General features: G+C 40.5%; 2 protein-coding genes across 6 annotated transcripts in view; one reads left to right on the top strand and one right to left on the bottom strand.

Moving 5' to 3' along the window:
- The window catches only part of ANO10 (anoctamin 10), a 129803-nt gene extending 128179 nt beyond the window's left edge, over nucleotides 1–1624 (top strand). For all 4 annotated transcript variants that reach the window (XM_083870695.1, XM_083870697.1, XM_083870698.1 and 1 more), the window contains one exon: nucleotides 780–1624. Coding sequence is in view for 1 of the 4 variants with exons in the window: in XM_083870697.1 (XP_083726823.1) it covers nucleotides 780–815 (36 nt within the window). In the remaining 3 variants the exon portion in view is untranslated. The remainder of the gene's footprint in view (nucleotides 1–779) is intronic.
- A 4229-nt stretch (nucleotides 1625–5853) lies between these two features.
- SNRK (SNF related kinase) overlaps nucleotides 5854–22393 on the bottom strand; it is a 39598-nt gene continuing 23058 nt past the window's right edge. For both annotated transcript variants that reach the window (XM_083863383.1, XM_083863384.1), the window contains exons 4-7: nucleotides 18502–18643; nucleotides 15355–15567; nucleotides 14167–14301; nucleotides 5854–9666 (exon numbers count right to left, since the gene is read on the bottom strand). In XM_083863383.1, the coding sequence (XP_083719509.1) occupies nucleotides 8448–9666; nucleotides 14167–14301; nucleotides 15355–15567; nucleotides 18502–18643 (1709 nt within the window). In that variant the 3' untranslated portion in view covers nucleotides 5854–8447. The remainder of the gene's footprint in view (nucleotides 9667–14166; nucleotides 14302–15354; nucleotides 15568–18501; nucleotides 18644–22393) is intronic.

The following is a 22393-nucleotide window of genomic DNA, read 5'->3' on the forward strand; positions in this document are numbered from 1 at the left end:
TGGTTCCAGCCTTCCAGACATTGCCAGGCCCTTGGCTGACAACCCCCAGGTGATGTGTGAGAGATGTCTTTGGCACAATTTAAACGCTTTCTTGTTGCCTCTGTAAATTCTGTGTTATGAAACATTCTCTTTAACAAGATGCTTCACAGAGTGGCTGTTTTCTTTTACTCAGCAGATACTTTCATCACCTGGGATTGTTATTCTGGTTTCACATGGAGATCTCTCTGGTGACATCCTAGGACAATGAAAACAAAACTGGTTATCAACAGGAGTGGAAATAACATGTATCACCATAGCAGTTTTCTACCTCCTTCTTGTATCACAGGATGTTTTTATTCAATTCAACAACAACAAAAAATACTGAATAACAGTTAAAAGATTGTTGCAATGGGAAGTGGGGGGAGCAGTTTGTCAGGTCATTGACCTTTTTAGATCAGCTTAAAAGCCTAAATATTTAAGGTTAAATGACTTTCATGTAAGGCACTATTCATCACAAAAATAATTAATTAACATACAAATTGCATTGCCATTTGATGAGTGTTTTGGTGGACAAAAATAATGTCTGTGTTAAAAGTGTGTATTTTGTAAAAATCAGGCATGACAGACTGGTGTTTTTTTTATTTTTAAATGCTCAGGCTCTTTTTTGGTGCGGTTTTATTTTTATTACTCAGTTGGATTCTGAAGTGTCCTGCGTTGGGCTCTGTGTGCTTTGTGTAGTTCCTCCCGCTGCCGCTGTGCTCATCAAGTCTCTCCGTTCTTCTCTCTCTCTCCCCTGGCAGCAAATGAAGCTGGCGGCGGAGTCCCTGCAGGAGTAAACACGGAGGAATGAGGATGACTAAGGCGGTCACATGTGAGGCACAGCCAGCCTTTGTGGTCCTGTGTGGCGCTCAGAGTGCACCTCCACCATCTACTGAGTAGGTGGCACCTGCTTATATGAAACTTGGCCTTTGCCTGACACTGTAAAAAACTGTATTTTCTCCTGCTCTCTTTGTTTCTTACATGCAATTGCTTGCGAAGGTAACACCAAATAAAGCACTCCAGCTTATGCCAGGTCTGGATAAAATCTGCCAGACTCCCTGTGCTTTGAGTGATTGAAAACAGATCCTGTGAGGAAGCATCCAGAAGCTCACTAGAATTTTCAGCTGCAACTTTCTAAAGGGGAAGAAGAAAAAAGCAGACTATTATTTAATTTACTCTCCCTTTATGGTTATTGCCCTTTTGTTCCTTCATTGCAATAGCTAATCAATCCTCTATTATTTTAAGATTTGCTTATTAGCTACTGCTTGTCCACAGCAAATTAATTTATGTTATACATTTCATAGGGAACAACAATGTATTTCATTATGTGATCTGAGAAATAGTTGAACATAAGTATTTATAGAGTATGTATTATATACTCCTGTTTGCTAGTTCTCTAAACAGGTACCAGCTACAATCTTTTTGAAAGCTAGGTTAAAAAAATTAGTAGGAAATAGATTGCTGATCAGTGACTTATGAAGCATGTTTATTTTCTAATTTACATTGGATTTTGCTATCACTCCCCTGGATTCTGAGCTGCAGTATTATATGAATGGATCTTCTGGTTAAATGAACTAACAGTAACAGATCAATTAAACTTGATACTTGATACACCAGTACTTGTGTTTGTGGTGAATATCTGATTTGGTTTTCCTTGCATTTCACCAAAAGGTAGCTGTCCTAATGTTTCATTGCTTTCTGACAGTTATAGGACCGAAATCTACAGTGTTTGCTCCTGTGACCTTGAGACAGTTTATTTTTGGCTACTGTGATGTTCAGTTTTGGTTGATGTAATTGTATGTGGTACTTGCTTGAATTCTGTTCACAAAAATCTGCTGCTGTCATAATTAAGGTGTTTGCCTACTTTGCACATTTCAGATTTGTGTCACAGGGCCCCCACAGCAAAGTAATATAACTAAGCCAAAATAATACATTTTTCTGGAACTAGAATAGGATTTCTCAGGCTTTGCAGGTGTGACCCAGTAAGAAATTACTTCCCCTGGGAAGAGGAGCAAACCTGTGCCACGGCTACTCTGTCCTTGCCTCTCCCACTGTTGGTCCCCCACAAGAGCTGCTGCTGCTATTTCAGGGGTATCTCAAGGGCTGCTGCTTTCACAGCCTGTTCCTGAACAGGGAACAGTGTCAGGGCTGTGGTTGCACAAGCTCTGCCCTGAGGATCTTTGGGAGAACCATGTCCCTTCCTGTAGTGCTGTAGAGATCCCAAAACCAAAGGTTTTTTGAGGAGGTGACCAGTGTGTTCTCCATGAAAACTCCCCATCTTTGCAGTCTCCTGCCCACTTTGATCTGAAGTAGCTCATGTTTCTTCAAGTTTTAACTGCCTGGTCAGTGTTATTGAGTGAGCAGTTCCAGAGGAGAAAAATCCATAGGATGGGATCCCGTTGGAGTATGTTCTTGTGACCTTGTAGCCATTTTGAAGGGATTCTGCTGGTCTGCTGATTGATGGTGGCCTGGGAGCATGGAATTGGTGTGTTTTGTTGATGGCAGCTGGATCAGGTGTCTGGAATAACTTTCTAAAATGGGTTATAGAAAAGGAATCAAGTCGTGTGTCAACTGTGATCATGTGAAACAAGTCACCTTCTGCAAAACTGACTTTGTGATTTTCCTTCTGGGGTCCATTTCTTTTGTTTTCTGTGAATTAAGAGGAAAGTCTGTAGTGAGGTGTAAATACTCAGTGACTTTAGTAATGTTGGCTGTTGCCTTTGCCTTGGGCAAATTCCTTCACTTCTGCTTAGTTTCCTTATCTATAAACAGGGATAATACTGTTCTTAGGTGCATTCTCCACCAAAAGCGAGGAGGTTTGGAGGAATTCTGACCTTCTATGGTCTGAGTTAGAAGTAGGGGATTCCCTTGTTTTATAGGTATTTATTGGTAATAAAGTTTCTTCCATATACTGGGAGAACTCTTGTTTTAGCATCAGAGATGCTGCATGGTCACAACAGAGACCGTTTCTGTCCTAAAACACACGCTTAACCTGCTGAGAAATGTTCCCTCATAGTGCCAAGTAGTATTTTGTCACTGAACTGAAATTTAGCTGTATGCAGCTCTTTATCCTGTCACTGGGGAGGAGTTTCTGAGTTTCATACTGTTTGATACTGGGTTTTATCTTTTGGGGGTTTTATGCACACATGGTGGCATCTGTTTTCATTTCTCACTTGAGAGAAAAAGCTGTTTCTGTCTGTGCTCCTGAAATGTATTTCCTTTCTGCCGTAGTTGCACCCGTAAAAATTGTGGGATGCCAGGGATGAAACTCACTGACCAAAATCAGTTGTCAGGTGAAAATGTCAGAAAGAATAAGATACTTATTTATCAGTAGCTGCCATTCACAAGGTATGGAATCTGAGTGTCTGTTCCCAGGTGCATGGCAGGGTCCCTTACCCAGCTGTGGCTGTGAGCCCTTCAGGAGTGCAGGCCAACAGACAGGAGTGTGTGGCAGTTCTGCCAGTGCCTGAGCCTGAGCAATAAAAGAAGTTTATCTCTGGTCTCAAGCTTCAGGGAAAAACCAAGGTTGAGGCTGGAGCATCCTGTTTGGGAAGATGACTCTGTGGGAGTAGCCCGTATCTGTCAGTTAAGTCTTGGATTTTTGCAAATCTCCTTAGCAGCAGTAATAACAATCCAAGAAAGCCATTTTTAAGAGGGGCACCCATAAATCACATGCTGGTGATGCAGAAGTTCTCTCATCAGGTACGTTGCAAGGTGTAATTGTGTGGCCCAGAGGGATCTGCTGACTCAAGATACCTGCTGAGGACCAGAGAAGAGGAAAACACCCATTACATGGAAAGGTTCCTCTGTAAGCAGGCAAGCAGTTATGGATATTGTAGCCTACCTGGGCCTGAGGGAATTGATCTTGAATCTCATTCAGAGAATTTTGAGTTTTTTTCCTTATTCACGTAAGCAAAGCCCCTGGGAAGAGTGCCTACTTACTGTGATGTGCTTCCTTCAGGGAAGCTCTGCCATGCCTCACCCAGGAGCTGGAGGGGCCAGTGCCAGGCCAGGGCTGACAGCAGGGCCTGGTGACTCAGTGCCAGCCCTGGAGATGGTGCTGAGAGAGGAGTTCTCTCTGCACCCCAGGGCCTGATACAGAGCACACTGTCATCACTGGCAGCACAGGGCAATGCTGGGCCTGCTGTAAGAGCTCCTCAGCCCTGGCTCCCAGGCTGTGCCACTGCCTACAGGAGCCTGTCCCAGGCTGAGGGCATGTAGCACACAACTGCCCAGAGACAAAACCTGCTCTGTGTTTCTCAAGAGAGAGCAGTGAGAGGGAGGAAATAGGAAGATGTTACACAAGGGCTTGCTGAAATGAGTTCCTGAGATCTGACATGACTCATCTGAGAGCCTGGTGAAGTCTGTGTTACCTCTTTGTGCTTCTCAGGCCCTATACTTGCATTTTTCTTACAATAAAATTCTTCCATCACATGAGAAAGTAGAGCTCTTTCTTTACCCCTGTGTAATAAGACTTCACTCTGTCACTAATACAGAGTTTTTGACTTCTGGAAATTGATGTAATTTGTAATACAAGCAGATAGGCCAAACTGAATCATCTTACACCTTAAAACCAACTAACTAAATAAATAGCCAGAGTCTATGGTTCAGGGAGGGAGCAGGCTAAGACAACTGCAGAGACACTCTGCTGGAGAAGGGAATCCAGCAATCCCTCAAAACACTGTATGGATGTGACTTGAGTGAAGGAGCCTGGCTGGCTGCATGCAGTCAGCAACTCAAGTGAGTCACTGCTACACTTTCCCAAGCACAGTCACATCAAGGTGTTACTGCTCAAACACCTTTTATTGAAAGCAAGTCATCGTTTGGAATTAACGATAAACAAATCAGTTCTGATTCATCACATAAACTTAACCATGGGAAAGGCTAATGGGGTGGCTGGGTTGTCTCTGATGTTTGGGGACATTCCAGCTTGCCCCTGTTCCCTGTTTATTACCAGCCAGCTCCATTGGGATTTCCCTTTATTTGCTAATGAAAAAAATCCTTTAAAAAAATCTGATATGAAAAGCATCTGGCCTGCACCCACCAGCTACTGAGATGTTACTGCTGGGCTTGCACTGCAAGATGTGTTACGCCTTTCCTGTCTCGGTCAGTCACAGCCCTGCAAGTTCCTTGGCCACTCCTTTCCTGCCACCGCCTCCACCCCGTTTTGCGGTGACCAGAGCGGGGAAGTTCCTCAGCAGGGGAAAGGGCCCAGCTGCACAAGCCCGCAGGGGCAGCTCTGCACAAGTGCCCTGGCCGAAAGCAGTGCTCACTTACTGACTTGTATTCACACAGCCTGTTCCATGCCCTTGATCCCTGTGTCCATACCCACACTGGCTGGTTAGTTTGTACTCCAGGAGCAGTTAAATCTCTGCAGCAGCGCAGGTTGTGCTGAGCTGCTCCAACTACAGGCCACCACCACCACCAGACACTTCTGAGGGACAAGGTGCCAGAAGCCATCCTGCTCCCAGGCAGCCCCGTGCACCTCACTGCAGCATGTGCTGCTGGGGCCAAGTGGGCTGGCACTGCTGCCCTCCCCTATTTTTACTGTTTCCCACTTTACGTTATAAAAAACATTGGTCTGAAGTTCTTCCTAAGGAACAGCTCCCTCAGCCTTGAGACAAAAACTCAGCAGATGGTGACTGTGACAACAGTTAAACCCAAATGAACGTTTCTCTCACTGCAGGAGAATAACTGGAAGGTCACAGATGGATGTCCATCCACACACAGAGCTGGGCCCCTCGTTCTCCCCAGGGGCTGCAGTGAGGTGCAAACCCTCACACACCAAACGGCAGGAGACACAAACCCCATCCACATGCAAGTCACTGGTTATGCATCAATCAGGATATCACTTTTATTAACTGGATTTTCCACTTCTGTCGCACACCATGAATGTCTGTACAATGAAAAAGCCAAACATTGCCAGAAGCAATAAGATCAGTTGATATTTCTGTACCCTCTTAACACATGTGGATTCTTTCTTGGTGAGAAATTTTTATACTTCTGTTCATTAATTCTGCTTATTTAGACTGCTACTCTTAAAATTCTGTGTCAAGATTGTCACATCTTAAATACAGATTAAGTTGCTAGAGGTACATTATTTTTTATATATTTTTATATACACACATACAGAAAAATACAAGACTAACTGTTTTTCCACAATATTTACTTTATACACTACTGTAACTATATGCAACTCTTAAAGACACGTTAAGGGGTACAAGAAACTGTTTACTTGCTCTAAATATTTTGGTCCAATATTATCTTAATGTAGTGGTTATTCTCGCCCTTCCTTTTACGTGACGACATAACACGACGTACACCACATGCACAATCATTCACCTATCAACAGAGGGGGAGAGGACAGCACTCAGACTAACACATCTGTACACATCTGTACACCCAGAGGTCCAACCAGCCACACACAACTATAAGGCTATAATACAACTATGCAGCATAAATGGTCAACACTGCTGTTCTAAAGTGAGCACCATATATACAGTCGTATATAAAAACATTGGAAACAAAATACACCCGGGGTTAGTTAAAAGGTGCCATTCCAAGGCTGTACATATCAGGAAAGAGTATTTACAATACTTGGAAAAAAGCTGCAACAAATAAAGTTTATTGCCAATGCCCTTTATAAACTTGTCTCCTACGTGGATGTTACGCTCACTGTCTGTGAACCACACATCTCGTTTCTGGCCCTTGGTAAGATCCCTGCTCAAAAATTTCAAGCAATTATGTTCTATGGCTTCACCCACACATCTATGCTTGTAGCTTTGAACTGAACTGCAACTAGAGATTAAAACTTAAAGAAGCGGAACACTTCTCCTTTGCCTTTTTCTGGAAGCAGAACCCCCGGCTCAGCTCGCCAGGAAGGACACCCCGTGCACTTCAGACTCTCTGAAGTCTTGCAGGAATCACAAGAGCTGTTGTGAGCTGTGGCCATCCTGCCCCAGCCCTTCTTTGGTGCTCTGCTCCCTCCACAGCAGACACAAAAGGCGCTGTATTGACCAAAGTGTTACAAAATGCTCAACAGTGTCAAACTCCTCTGGGACACCCAGGGTCTGCCCAGGGTGCTGCTACATAGTACCCCCAGTTTCACTAGCATTGCTTAGAAGACCCAGTGCACAGCATGAAAAAATAAAACATTCTTGCCCTTCCCAAAACTAGGAATCTGCAATATATTTTATTCTAGATAATAAAATTCCACAAAGTTAATTCATCTGGTCAAAAGTATCCTTTTGTACAGAAATACTCTAAATCAAGACCTTGCCATGGCAACAGGAAACCTGACAGGAGGGCTCAGAGCTGTGAAAAAAACACTTTCCTACAGGCTATTTTAAATGGACTTTATGAACAAGTGTGTTACTGAGGGAAAAGAAGTCGTGGACATGTGGGGAACAGCAGTAGTTTAAGTCCTAAAGAGAGTAATAATAACAAAACTGTAAATGATGATAATTTCAATATGAGTCCAATTACCTAAAGGTTTTCCATCCCTTATTGCCTTCGGGAATCTCAGGGAGAGGAGGAGAGAACAGCAGAGAGGGTTTACAAGGTAAAAACCTAAAATACTAAGTGTCATGACATACTACTAACAAAAGTAATTCATACAAATACTTTATTTTCTGTTAGCATGTAAAAACTCAGATGTAGACTTAATAATTTACCTTTGTTATATTAAAAAAGATTGTCTGCTTGTAATATTAACATATTTCTATGGGAGAAAGCTGCCTTACAAATCTACTTGCCTTTTTTTTTTTTTTTTTTTAAAGAAAACTGCCTCTAGCAAAACAAGATCTTTTCGGTTTGATTTTTGAGCTACAACTTCATTCATATCATAGCTTAAGACAAATAGGTGTGGGTTTAAAATCATATTTCAAGATCACTAATTTTCAGTGCATCTTTGCTTTGTACAAGCCTTGGAACATCTGAAAACTCCCTGAAGAGTTTTCAGCATCAAAACATTATTGCTTTGGTTCTGTTTCAGACACATAGAAGTATGCCACATATCACATATTTTAGTTTTCACAGAAGGTCAGAACAAGAATTAACATTTCATAAGCAAACAAAAGCTTCTCTCTCTAGTTTAAGTGCAGAACATGAAACTTCTAAGTGCTTCATTTACATTAGGATCCAGATCTTTATTTTAATCCAGATCTTCCATAGTAAAATTATAAATGTAAAAATTACACAATAAAATATTCTGTTGTGTTGAAAAAGAAAAACATACCTGCTAGCAGCATGCAAAGACCATGCATTGTCATACCATCAAGCAAACACAAAATTAAAGTATAATAAATAACTGCTCAAAGCCCACTTAAAAATCTTAAGACAACCAAAGGGGGTCCGTGACAAGGTGTTCACAGCTCTGACCAGAAGAACGACGCTGTCAAGCAGATCGAGCTGTTCAGGTCAGGTCATTGTCAAATGACGTGACAACAACTGGTTTGACTGGAGGTGCACAGCAGCCCCTCCTTTGGGTTCCGCTGAATATTCACAGATATCTTTTCACAGAGAGGTAGTTGTAGCACACTGTTTTTCAAGTTCCTGTTCTTTAGCCGTTCTAATTCGTTTGTTGTGTCTGACATTTGGTCAGAAAAAAATTTTAGGCTGCCCAATGATGAAGCCTGGTTTGCACTTCCGCTGGAGCTTATACACATTTTCCACGTTGATTTCTCCTGTACTTTTACACTGGAAAAAGACAGACTGTTTTGAGGATCAATAATGTATTTCGTGCTGCCATGAATCTGTGAACCTAGGCAAAGGCTCATTAGCTTCAGGCTTTCAACCAGTTCCCCTGCACTTCTGGATGACAGCTGCATCGAGTTTCCAGATCCAGCGCATCTCCGGGTGGAGCCCGAGGTGGTGTTGGTGCTCCCACCAGAGCCACCGGAGGGATTCCCCCCACCTTTGTTGTTATCACCTGGGCTCGTTTTGTCCACCCCTCCGTTTCCATTGCTCGGTTTGCTTTGTCCACCACCATCTCCCTGGCTGCCGGGTGGCCCTTCGCTGCTATCCCGCCTGTGCCAGGAGTAAGTGAACCCGCTGTCCTTGTCCAGACGCCTCCTGCTTTCCGAGTCGTCGTCGCTGGTTTCGGAGCTGCTGCAGCTGGAGCCCCGTCCCTGGCTTTTCCTCCGGTGGTAGCGTTTGTGCACGGTGCTGGGCGAGGCGATGTTCATCTTTAACCTGCTCAGCTTTGGGGGCAAGTTCTCGTCCATGTCAAACTCATCATCTGACTCGCCCTCCTCAAAGATCTGGTTGAGGACTGGTGCACTCTTTCTCGAAGTAAGACGGTTTGTAACCGAAGGCTTACGACGCAGAACAACTTGAGTAGAAAGAGAAATAGGTTTTTTATCTTCCTCATCCTCCTCTTCATCTTCTTCTACTCTGAACAAGCACTTCCGGCCACTTGTAGTGGGTTTTAAGCTCACTGACGGAACAGCTGAAAGTGCCGGCCCAGCCAGCTCAGGGATCTCTTCCTTCTTTGCCGAATCGCCGAGGGCCTTGCCCCGGTGCCCGTTGAGAACGTTGTCAGCCGTGCGAGCCGGGGACGACTGAGGAACGGTGGCGTGGGACAGAGGGGTTGCTGTAAGGTCATCCTCCAGATCCTGGGGGACATCGATTTTTGTTGGCCATGACTGCCTGCATAAAAAAATTAAAGATAAACAGGAAGTTACATCATGGCAAGCATTTCAGAACTTACAAGAAGTGTAAGATCTGCACCAGAGAAGCCCAACTACTGACACACAAATTGGGCTCCTGAGTGGCATGTCTGTAAACACCAGTACTGAGTGACTGAGCACAAGGAAGTGTTCTCAGAGAATGTACATTCCTTTAGAAATGCTGCTATTTAAACGGACACCATCTATATAAGAACAGTTTAGAAATTATGTTGGTTACTGTCAAATCAAAATTTAAGATTTCACTGCTCTGAGAAAATGAATTAGGCAATAAAAAAACTTGAAATAATTGTGTCTCAAAAGAAAAATTTGAGATTGGTACAGAACCACAAATACCCAGAGGAAGGTACAAGCCTATTCAAGCACAAGTAACATAGTATTGCAAACTACTTTTAATCTGAAGCTTCTAGGGTTTTCCTCCCAATATTCTTAATATTAAAATTAGGTTAGAATTAACATGAGTGAGACTGAAAAGGTGAGTCAGATGAAACAGTCTCTCATTCTCACCAAGCTCTGTTCTACAAAGTTCCCTTTAATTTCAAACACATGCAAACTGAGATCATACATTATTTGTCCTTAGCTGAGACTCTGGAATAATACAACTGCATGAATTGAAAACTCAAGCTGCTTAAGAATATGACACTTGAATAAACTGTAAATCCAAGTTGAAAATGTCTGACTCTGTAACAGCATTAGCTCAAATCAAAATGAAAGTAACATGAGTGTGCATCAGTTTTACAAGTAGGCAGCTGATGTCTTATCTCCAGTATCTTAAGCTACTCTCTAATGATTTGCATTTAACTTTAAATCTTAACATATATTGTAATTTTCCAATAATGCAGACAGAATAAATTAAGAACAAACACTGTCAGTCTTTACTCTATTTTAAAAGCCTAATCAAAAAAAAATATCTACAGACCAACACGTTAACATTGAACAATTCTTCGACTTCTTCACTCAGCATAAGCCCCACATTTCTTGTCTTCCATTTTAAAAAAGTCTGCCAATCTCTTAACTTTACAAACCAAAAATACTCCGGCTGCTGCATGAAAAGCTGTAGTAGAGACCTCTGCTCACATATGGACAGCACATTACAAGACATTCCCAACTATATTTTGTGTGTGCCAAAAGAAAGGGCTACATGGCTTCGTGGCCCCATTCAGAAGCAAGAGGAGGACAGCAGAGAACACTTCCCCTCAAGTGTGACCCCCGGTATCTGCCTGACAGGCTGCATACAAAGACACAAGAATCCCATCAGTTTCCTGCTCTCTGCCATGTCAGGAGGTCAAGCTGAAGGAAGAGGGAAGGCTCAGACACCTCTTTGCTGCAGCAGGACTGCACTTGCTGAAGACTGCACAGAAAAGGACCCTGAAGTGTGAGAAGATACTGGTCTACACCGGGTTGTCTCCTGACAACTCTCCCCAGTTGTACAAACTTGGAGGGAGAGGCTGTACTAAAGCCAGCAATAAACTCACCCAACCTTGCTGCAGACTTTGCTTTGAGGCACTTGCATCCGTTTTGCTCAACCAACGGTGCCAGAAACCTCCACCCTCTAACCCAGGACCCTCTAACAGCAGGGCCTGGCTGCCCACACACCGCCTTAGCCCGTGTGGTGCATTCCCTGTGTGGAGCCATGCAGGCTCCTGCCTGTCTCCCTGCCTCCACCAGCCCCTCTCCAGTGGGGAGCTCCACCTGGACAGAGCCAACACAACCAGCAGCTCTGAGCCAAGCTGTGCAGACACGAAGGGAAGCCTGGGCTGTGGTCTTCCTTATTTGACACTGGCACCCTCCCTTAGGTCCCAGCTGTCTCCAGAAATTCTGGGAAACACTGACCCAGTTTGCCGATGACTTATGCTCTGCTGTGTATTTTAAACACAAACAATTGCCTGTAATTAACAAACAGGACTTAAATACACTAGAAACATCACTACAAACATGACAGAAAACGAAAATCTGAATCTTTCAGGAACTTGCTATGCTAAAAGAACAGACTAGTTTGTCAGCAAAAATAGGAAGAGTTCTGTAGTTGTCACAATAAAGAGCAAATATAGTATCTTACAGTACTGTAGTTGCCAGGCAATAAACCTCCTCACTACAGTATGTTTATCTCTCATAGCAGCCCATGTTTGCCACCCTTCCCTTCTGCCTCTCCCTTTATTCCCATTGGGCATGAGGGGAGAGAGGGACAGGAAAGAAGTTCCAGGTTGTAAATAAGTAATTTTTTTTCTTTTTTTAAAATATTTTGAGGTCTGAAATTCAAAGTAATGCACTACTGTGTTGTCTTTTCCATATGGTCATTCTATGGAAACACTTGGAATTTAGAACCATCATGGAGGCAAACAGGTACTGGGACCATAAGAGCAAGGGTTCCTGAGTTTGTGCAGATGTCCTTGCTATGAAAATTCAGACTCATAGGGCAGGCTACAGGTACTCCAACTTTAAAAATTCATATGAAAATTTAGATTAATTGAACTTTTTGTTCCAGATTTTTATATAACTAGAGGTACTCTTTACTGAAAGAGTAACACTGAGGAAAAAACCCCAAACAATTCAAAAGTCAACTTTATAGTTCTAGAATTTCCATTTGAAGGTGAACTCCAGGTTTTCCTCTAGAGTAATTTGTTTTATAAGTAATACTGAATTTTAGGCACATTTGATGGGATTTCTTTTTTCAAAGAAGCTGACATAAAAATGCGGGGATGATCCATCATGAGAGAACTGCTGAGCCAAAGTTACAGTATCGCCCTTGAAGAGAGGTGAGCTCTCTAACACCAAGCTCCAGCCCATTTAGGTTCTGTAGGCAACCCTCAGATGTAACTCAACAGTGACTCTTCTGAAGTACCTGCAGCCACCTAAGATACAATTTCCTATGTCATTGACAGGGAGAATGATCATTAGGTGTACACAGTGCAGTCCCACCTGGGGATGACCAAGATACTGAAAACACTGTAACATTCACAGAACATCAACTGGTAATTCAGGGAGACAGAATGGTATTCAGAAGAGATGCCTTTAAAATCTCAATCCTAAATCCAAGGTGGCAACCAATGGAGACTTTAACCTATTTTCCCAAGTGTGTGTCTTTAATTTATAACATGTGTCCATTTTATTTTTTTTTTTACATTTAACTTGAGGTGGTAGTACCTTACTTTTATCAATTAGGCTAAGGAAACTATGACTATGCAACAGGACGTCCCAGCACTGACTCCTATTAAATGATTTCACATATGATATTGCACAGAGAAACTTTTGAATGAACAAGTTATTTTGTCTTTTTCGCTAAATCATACAGATAAACAACACTGAAGGTGTTGCTGGAGTTAGCAATGCTGAACATCAGCACGGACATTTAGTATTCTTTCTTCATTAATAAATTATCTACTAATGATTGTTATTATTGCTAGTAACAGTTACCAATATTTTACCTAAATAAGCAACTTTTGAAAAGACTGGAGGTTACAGGATGAAAGTTAATGGAAATGCCTCAGTATCTTCTCCACCTTCACTGGAACAATTGTCAAGATGGGCCAACAAATATTTTATTCAATACCCGCAGATCCCTAGTGGCAGTTTAACACTTAGGACAGAAAAACCACAACGTTTAAGAAAAAACACTGCTCAAAACTTGAATCTTCCAATATCAATGTGCAAGTGGAAACTATACTATTTGCCTTTTGGGTTGGGTGTTTGGGTAGGTTGTTTGGTTTTGGTTTTCTTTTTTTGGTTGGTTGGTTTTTTTAAAGCATATTCTGCTGTAACTGAGGATGTGGATGCTTTGGTAACTGGTTGCAGAGCAATGAACTGACTGAACATACCAATACCAACTACGTGCCAAAAGCCCAATTCCCCTCTTTTACTGTGTCACAAGCGGAAGCTTGGAAAATCTCAGTGACCTTTACTACAAGGTTTTTTAATTCATGTTTTTGTTAAACAAAAACAATCTATTGCAATATCTTTAAGTGACTGATTGAAATGGCAAATTCAACAATTTTCCTTAGACAATAGGCACAGCAACTGACATGAAAAAGAACATAACCTACAGATCAAATTTAGAGTGATTTCTCATTTATAACTAATTCCATATCAGCAGCTTTATGGATTATGCAACTTATTTTTCTCCAGGGATATTACATAACACAATTTGTACGAGGAGCTGAAGGTCAATGAACAAGCCCTTTTCTAGGAGGTGTGAAAACTTGCCTCTTTAGGTACAGACTTCAAATTGCCTTGTCATTTCCTGAGAAGAGTAGGAATTGAAAATATTATGTGCAACTGATTTCTGAAGTTTCTGAAGTGTCTGCAGCACTTTGAAGACATTTAAAATTTGCACTGAGTAAGTATTTTACTGTTTTCAAGAAAGCAGTACTTGAGAAATTTAATATTCTCATTAAGACAAATTTAAAAAACAAACAAACAAAAAAACCCAAACCCCTCCCAAATATTTAGATCCCTAAATTCTCACCTGAACTGAGCTTTGATGTTGCTGGGGCTTGCAGATCTGGTCTGAATTTCCTTCTCTTGTTTTTCTCGCAGGATTCTTTCTGCTAGTAAGAAGTAAGTAGCAGTGATGTGATTGTATTTGTTAGTCTCCAATGCCCTGAGGAAAGTACAAAACATGAAATAACTCATCCATCAGTGGTTTCTAAGAATTGGACATGCATCTCACAGCTTGCTGTACTTCCCATTGCAGGAGGAGCGCCTGAAAGCAGGACTGCCCATTTCTGATCTTTTGACAAGCATGCCTTAATTTTATTGAAAATAAAGAGCCAACAAGTCTAGCAATTTCAACTATAGTTGGAAGGAAACATCCTTAGAATATCATCCAACTAAAGTAAGAGATTATTTTTTATTTCACATTCTTTAACTGATAGCTGTTTTTATTAATGTTCTGCACCAATAATGGGTTCTCCCACTGGCCCCTGCAACCAGAAAGTACTAATATTTGGTTATGCAAACAAATGGAAGAAAACTTGCATTATTTTAGGGCTGTCACATTGAGTTTATGGTAAAAATAAGTTCATAAACCAGTAAGCATCAGACATTGTAACAGAAAGGCTGCCCCTGTTGTATAGCTAAAAGCTTAAGAAGTGAGACTGCTGCTTTCCCTTGCCCATCAACAGTTTTTTTACAGCTGAACACATAAAAAATTGAAAAAATACTTAAGACTTCTTTCAATTTGAAGAATATATTAGAAATTTGGCAGTTTTAATCTATTAGAAGAATCTATGTAGCTCTCTAGCAAGCTCCCTCAGTGATTATTACACAGATAAAGGGAATACTATTTGAAATTAACAAAGATTCAGGTACACTGGAAGTGTGCTAAGAGAAGAATACTAGAATTTGTCACCTTCAAATATGGGAGATGAAAAACAAGCTTGGATTCCAAAGCATTTAAGTTTACTTTCAGGATGGCTACTGCAGGAATCAAAACACCGTTCCAACACATTTTCTTGAACTTCTTCCTAAATTTGGGTATACTTAAGTACTTCTGATCCCACAGTATCCCATCACACAGCAAGACTATAATACTTTGTTTATTAACTCAATGGCCTGATACTTAAACACCAAAGTGCCCAGGTTCTCATGATGGTCCTGAATCAAAACCAAGAGCTGCACAAAACAAACTGCACCTCGAACGCTGCCAACTTACTCCACTATGGTATCCCGGTCTGCGATGTCCCCCAGAACCATGCGCTGGATTATGCTGTTGTGCTCCTCCTCGGACAGATTTTTGTATGACACAAGAGGAATGTTATACTTGGTTGCAGGAGATGGATCAACTCCTTGGAGCCATGCATGGTTTTCAATCTCTTCCAAAGATGCCCTTCGCTTCGGGTCTCTCTGCAACATCCGTGTAATCAGACTGTGAATAAAAAATAAATCTAAACGAAAAGGCACACACATGTTTTAAAAAGCAGCTGTTTTAACAGCAACGTTAGGAAGACTTTTCTGCTGTCAAGGTCACACAGATCTTCAGAAGTCTCACAGTAAACAATGTGATGGGAAACTTTAGTCTCAAAGCTATTACAAATACTGCTAAACTGAAACAAACGATTTATTGAAACTATAAATATCATAAACACTGCAGTTTTTATTTACTGTACTTAGATAATTCATCTGATTTTTTTCATTTATTTGATTTTAGTAGGTTTTATAGGGCAACTACAGGTCACAGGTGGCCTACGAGCCAGTCGGTAAAGTACCAGAAATGGGATGTTTTTATTATTGCTGCTGTCAACAAGTATATGGAAGGGCAAGATAAACAGAAATATTTTATTCTGAAGTAACTTTCAGACATTTGAGTCTTCAATATCCTTCAAAAAACTGTGATTTGTTCTACCCACATAGAAAAAACCTAAACAGACCAATACACTCTCTGGGATGATGTAGTGACAAATCTACTAATGAGTTGCTACTGAGATTTTACAAATGCTGGAAAGAAAGTGCATGAATTCCCCAAGTAGGGAGGGAAAGAAGACTTCATTAGCACAGCACATCCCTGTTCACTTACTATACATGGAAAATTCTTGGGGAAGGTATTTTTGGCTTTGTTCAACAAATATGGATATATGGTTTTGTTGCCAAGGTTACAAAGAGACTGTATTGCTCCAACATATTCTCCAGTTCTCATACAGTGCTTTTCTTCCACTAACTATACTATACCATGCAAGTTCTGACTTCAAGGCCACACACAAAGCACAAAGGTAATCACAATTTTTTAATGAATTTTTTTTGTTTGGTTGGTTTTTTTTCTGTGTGAGATGATGTACAGATTTAAAAGTGGAGGTTAATCCAACCTTCTTAAAAAATTCTACAGTAAAGAAAAGGTCACATTTGTTTTTATTAGCTGCAGTCTCTGCCCTTACCAAGAGGAAAGGCGAGGTGGGACATGGGAGCCTTGAGTTTCTTTGCTTTTGTTAATATTATGACAGAAAGAGAACAAACCCCATATTTAATTTGACTTTTTTCTAAACTACACCTGTAGTAAAACAACACAAATGCAGCACTTGTGCCTCCTGCTTGAAGCTTGTTTATGCATCTCAAACCACAAATGCCTTCAACTCCAAGCAGGAAGTTTAAGCATTCCCAGAGCCTTTTTCCTAAGGAAACTTAACCTATAGAGGACCTGGTAACTGGCTGTACATTGTTCATGCTTCATATAGAGAAAGCAGATCTGGACATGTAAGCAAATCAGTGCTAGCAAGAATATTAAGCAAAAGGTTGCAAAAGATAAGTTTCCTGGCCTCAGCACAGCATGCAGCATCTCAAGAGATTGATTTTATACAATTCACTGATAAGAGCTCCCTCTTAAACCTCTTCCTGTATTGTACTTTAAACCTCTTCCTGTATGTGAAGCTCTTCAAGCTCAGAGCAGCTTTTCCATGTTACTGGAAGGTGCTAAACACTAATAACAAGACAAGAACACCAGCTATGGCACTGAATTACAGAATCATTAAAGCTGGAAAATATTACTTAGAGCATCAGGTCCAACCACTAAAACAGCACCACCATACTCACCACTGAACCATCTAAGTGCCACATCTACACTGGTTTTGAATCATCATCACCTCCAGGCACAGTGATTCCACCACTTCCCTGGGCAGCCTGTTCTAAGGCTTGACAAGAATTTTTTTCTGATATCCCATCTTAACCTTGAGGTGGTTTCCTCATCCTATTGCTTTTTACCTATGAGAACAGACTGACCTCACCTGGCTAGGACCTCTTTTCAGGTGGTTGTAGAGAGCAGTAAGGTGTCCCCTGAGCCTCCTCTTCTCCAGGCTAAACAACCCCAGCTCCCTCAGCTGCTCCCCAGCTTCACTGCCTTTCTCTGGACACAATCCATCACCTCCATGTTTTTCTTGAGAGCCCAAAAAACCTGAACACAGGGCTCAGGATGTGCCCTCACCAGTGCTGAGCACAGGGCATCACTGTCCTGGTCCTGCTGGACACACAGCTGCTGATGCAGGCCAGGATGCTGTTCACCATGTTATGCATTAGACTCCTGGACTGCACAGATGACAGGTAAAGAAAGGAATGGCCATCATGACCACAGATGTAACAAACTTCATACTTTGACAAACAATAGAATTCTAGATGCTGCTCTAGTTTCTTTGACTGAACCAAATGCATTTTTCAAGCATTTAAAAAGGCATCTGGTTCTTGGTATTGAGAATTAAAAGATACTCCAGATTCAAGAACCCAGACAAACATTTTAAAATAGTCTAAGTGATGCAACTGGGATATATAATTAAAGACCCAAAGGTCATTAACCAATAGGGAAACACGGGAAATACTGGAACATATCAATAAAAAGGCTCCAGTGAACACTGCAGAAAAACACATGAAAAGAAATCGTGACTCGTAAGTGGATATGGTATTCCCAGATCAAATATTTTTCTCCCTTGATAGCCTAGGATGTTAATTTGGAGTTGGAATTTCAGTAGGAGATGAGCAAGACTTGCTGTGTGACAGGTTTTGGTAACTTGTTGTTTGGACAGAAATTGGTAAGTACCATCTTAGCCCTTGTCATAAAATAATCAACACCACCTGGTAATTTGTGCAGCAAAAGAGTCGGCCAAAGCAAATTGGTACTGAGTAACTTCTTCAGCTCTTTATAAAATGCATGACAACTGAGAGACATAAAATAAAGAGGATCAAGGAATATTCTACACATTGATAACATGGTATGGAGAACGCCCAGAAGTAATGAAAATCTACTTCAGTGAATGCTTCCAAGTTTAGTTTGTACTAAACTAAACTTGTTTACAAGTTTGTACTTGTTTAGTACTCTACTTACTCTTTGCATTCTTTGGACACATGAGGTGGCACCGTGTATTTGCAGTCCATTATCATAGTCAGAGTTTCACTGTCATTTGCTTCTTGGAATGGTGGTTGTCCACAGACCAACATGAAGAGGATGACCCCCAAACTCCATATATCTGTAAATATAAAGTACATATTTTAAAAAACCAAACTGTTGAGGATACAGACATAATTACCATCCAACCCATTAAATACTCTTAAAATGTGTATTGGGTGATTATTGCAGTATTCATTATGAGTATTACTTATGAAAATTGCAATTCCACTGAAGTACAAAATACAGTAGTTCCACTGCTTGACAGCTTTTACAGTTTTTGAAGAGGAAAAAACCCAGAATTCATTACTTCAAGGATGCATAACAGTTTGAGATGCATTAACACTTTTGACAGCAGTGTTAGATAAAGCTGAAAATAATCTGGTCACTTAGAAGGCAAGAATTCATTACCCTTTTGATAATGGGTAGGCACAGGTTATTCAAGAGATTTGAATTCAAAGCACAGTCCTTTCTGAAGGATTCACATAAACTGTTCTCTGTATTGTTTACATGTTACTCATAATCACAGAATCACTGGGTTGGAGGAGACCTTCAAGATCATCGAGTCCAACCCATGCCCTAACACCTCAACTAAACCATGGCCCCGAGGGCCACATCCAGTCTTTTATTGAACACATCCAGGGATGGTGACTCCACCACCTCCTGGGGCAGACTATTCCAGTACTTTATCATTCTTTCTGCAAGAAACTTTTTCCTGATATCCAACTTAAATTTCCCTTGGTGCAGCTTAAGACTGTGTCCTCTTGTTCTGTCAGTTACTTCCTGGAAAAAGAGACCAACTCCCACCCACTTCAGGACATAAGAAATTACACAGAAAGTCACTTATTGAAATAAGACTGATTTTGCTATGTTTTTCCTTCAGTGGTGTTGTGTTACTTTAAAATTTGGCACTTCCAATAGTAACTAAGTTAGTTTATGTAAAACCAACTTCTCATACCAATGAGACTACGAAGTGTGCAGTAGTGGGTTTGGGTGCTGTTGGGTTTTTTTTAATATCCAAACATAACAATTAACAGTGATTTCTACTATACTCTGGGAGTCTCCTTGTTTCCTTCTAATTCCTGTAAAATAAATATTTAACAACTCTCTTGTTCCCCAGCAGAATGGCATACCAAAAGATGAAAAAGAAGCACTTTGGGGCTTGAAGCCCTGTAGTTGGTTTCTGCTTAGCATAATAGTTATTATTTAGTTCAAATATTTATTAAGAGCCTACCCAAAAAAAATATTTCCTGAGTGTCACTGCATTCAATAAAGGAAGCATAAATATTAAGAAATGCATCATATTGCAGAAAAATAAATAACTCACTCCAATATATGCTTAATAAAATCTCTATGATCTTTACCTTCAGCTACAACTCCATGCTCTGGGAATTTCAGCAGCAATTTTGGGTCTTAAACCCTTAACATGTTACAGATCTGTACCCAGTAAAACTAAATAGCTGAGAAATGATCGGGCAGGCACTTCCCAAGGAAAGAGGGGAGAGCAGCCAGCAGTGATCTGGGACACGGAGCACACCAGCTTTTTCCTGGAAGGACTTGCAAAAGGGATCCACATAAGCTGCCTACTCAACTGCATCTTCCTTTCTGTGACCCATTCAAAATACTCAACGTGCATTTCATGCTGAAGGATGGCTACAATTTTATTTAATAAAGTAAATCCCACAGATTCATCCCTAGAACAATTACTCATTTTTCTAGTTATGACCTATTCTTCTTATGGTTTAGCTGACAGAGGAATAGAAACACTATATGGTAATTGTCTTTAGCGCTCTAATTTGTAGCAAATGTATTGCTATTAAATAGACAATTACTGGATTTCTGCTATGTTTACTAGGGCCTCAATCCTGTAGGTATTCACCATTATCACATATACCTGCAAATTCAGCAGGACCATCACCATGTTTACAGATTCAGTAAGTGCTTTAATACTTTGATAACTTGACGCCAGAAAGGTGATGTTTAGGAATGAAGGACTTCAAAAACCCTCACAAGACAGGGAGGCAGTTTCGCCTAAAAGATCCACCTTTAATTTTGTAAAGTTACTTCTTGTCTTTCTGCTTACTTGTTTAGTTTCAAAGCAGCCAAAAAGTTTTGGTGTATAATCTATCTCCCATCACACAACACATTACATGAAGTTTTTGCAAGCACAAAAACCAGGTGAATTTATGTATTTCTATGCTTTTGACTATCAATATCCTTCCCAGATTTTTAGCTTTGCCTAAGATCTATGTTGTGACTTGATCTATCCTAATATTCTGTTCAATACTTCCCCACAACAGATTAGAATGCTTCATGCATCCTTTTAGCATGAAGTGTTTTAAAATAGTCCACATTGTATTAATTATTACAGACAAATTACGTTTGCCATAATAAAGCAATACATACTGGTTAAATTTAAGCCAAAAGAAAAATACTGGGGAGCGGAGCAATCTAATTAAATGGAAGTTAAAAATAAGCATATAAAAAGTTTATACAGAAGGAAAAAGTCAGCAGTGTACGAAATCAAGCTTACAAACAGTAAAACAGTCCTGAGAAAAGGACAGCAAAGTAAGACAAGAATTAAAGTTCCATGAAATCGCCATATACAGGAAATTCTACTGGACCTTGAAGTTTCAACTCCCTGAGCAGATACTGAACATATCTTTAAGTATTTTCCATTACAAGGTAGCCTCCCAATTTATTTTCTATTTTGCACACATGGCTTCTTCTCCGGGCTATAGGCACACTTTGCTGTATTTCAGTTTGAAAGGATATGTGTAATAGCAGTTACTGTTTCAGTTTTCCAAAAGTTATTTAGATAAACATGTATGCACATTTACTTCCTAAAAATAAAAAGTAACACTTTTTAGAAGCAAAATCCAACTGACTCTATAAAAGCAAACTCCCAAACCACTACTGCTTGCCATTATGCAATGTCCATTAGACATCAGCCTTTGTGTTTTGACAAATAAAAGAGCAGTTATTGATTAGCCAGCACATAACAGAGAATTTGTGTATTTTTTCTTTCACTAGTTACTATATTTTGCACTCTGTACCCATGGGTCTTTCAGATAAAAAGAGCTGCAAATAGTAAAATGAAATAATTTTAACACAGCTGTACAAAAATAGAATAAAAACTCTGGTTAATAATGAAATCATGCACTGAGCTGCTATTGTATTTCATTATATCACAAATTCTGTTTAATGCACAGAATATACACTAAAAAGACAATGTGTATTCAGAAGAAGCTTTTTTATAAACCAAAAATAGTGCTTAAGACCATTTAACCTTGGCATATTATGCAGATATTCTTAGCCTCTCAGTGAAGAGCACTAGAGCAGCAATAACTACACTTTATCTCACACTTATATACTACAGGCAAAGCTTCCTATTATACTTTTCTGACAGATGTGTATTTTGTTACCCTGCCAGCATAGCAGATGTTTATTCTGATGTGACCAAGAAATAACAGGGGGCAGAAACAATGACATGGCTTTTATTCACAGCCTATTTTTACAGCTCTACCTGTAAAAAGATCAACTTCATTGCACCTACAGCCAAGGTGACTAAAGTGACTCAGCTTGCAGTGTCATGGACAAAGCTGAGTGGCCTCAGCAAAACTTAGAAAGTCTACTAATAACCAGGAAGCAAGAAAATAGTGTGCCTGAGAAAGTCTAATCCACATGTAAGACTGAAAAATCACTGGGAGGCTTAGTGCAGACATTATTATGTCACAAGACAGATGTCATCTTAGCGACATCTTCACAAGCCCTGCAATATCATATTATAGCAAGCCTCTCATTTCTGGAAGCAGAGCCAAGCATTTGAATG

The sequence above is a fragment of the Zosterops lateralis genome, assembly GCF_965231275.1.
Source record: "Zosterops lateralis genome assembly, chromosome: 1".
In the NCBI taxonomy this organism is placed as follows: Eukaryota; Metazoa; Chordata; class Aves; order Passeriformes; family Zosteropidae; genus Zosterops; species Zosterops lateralis.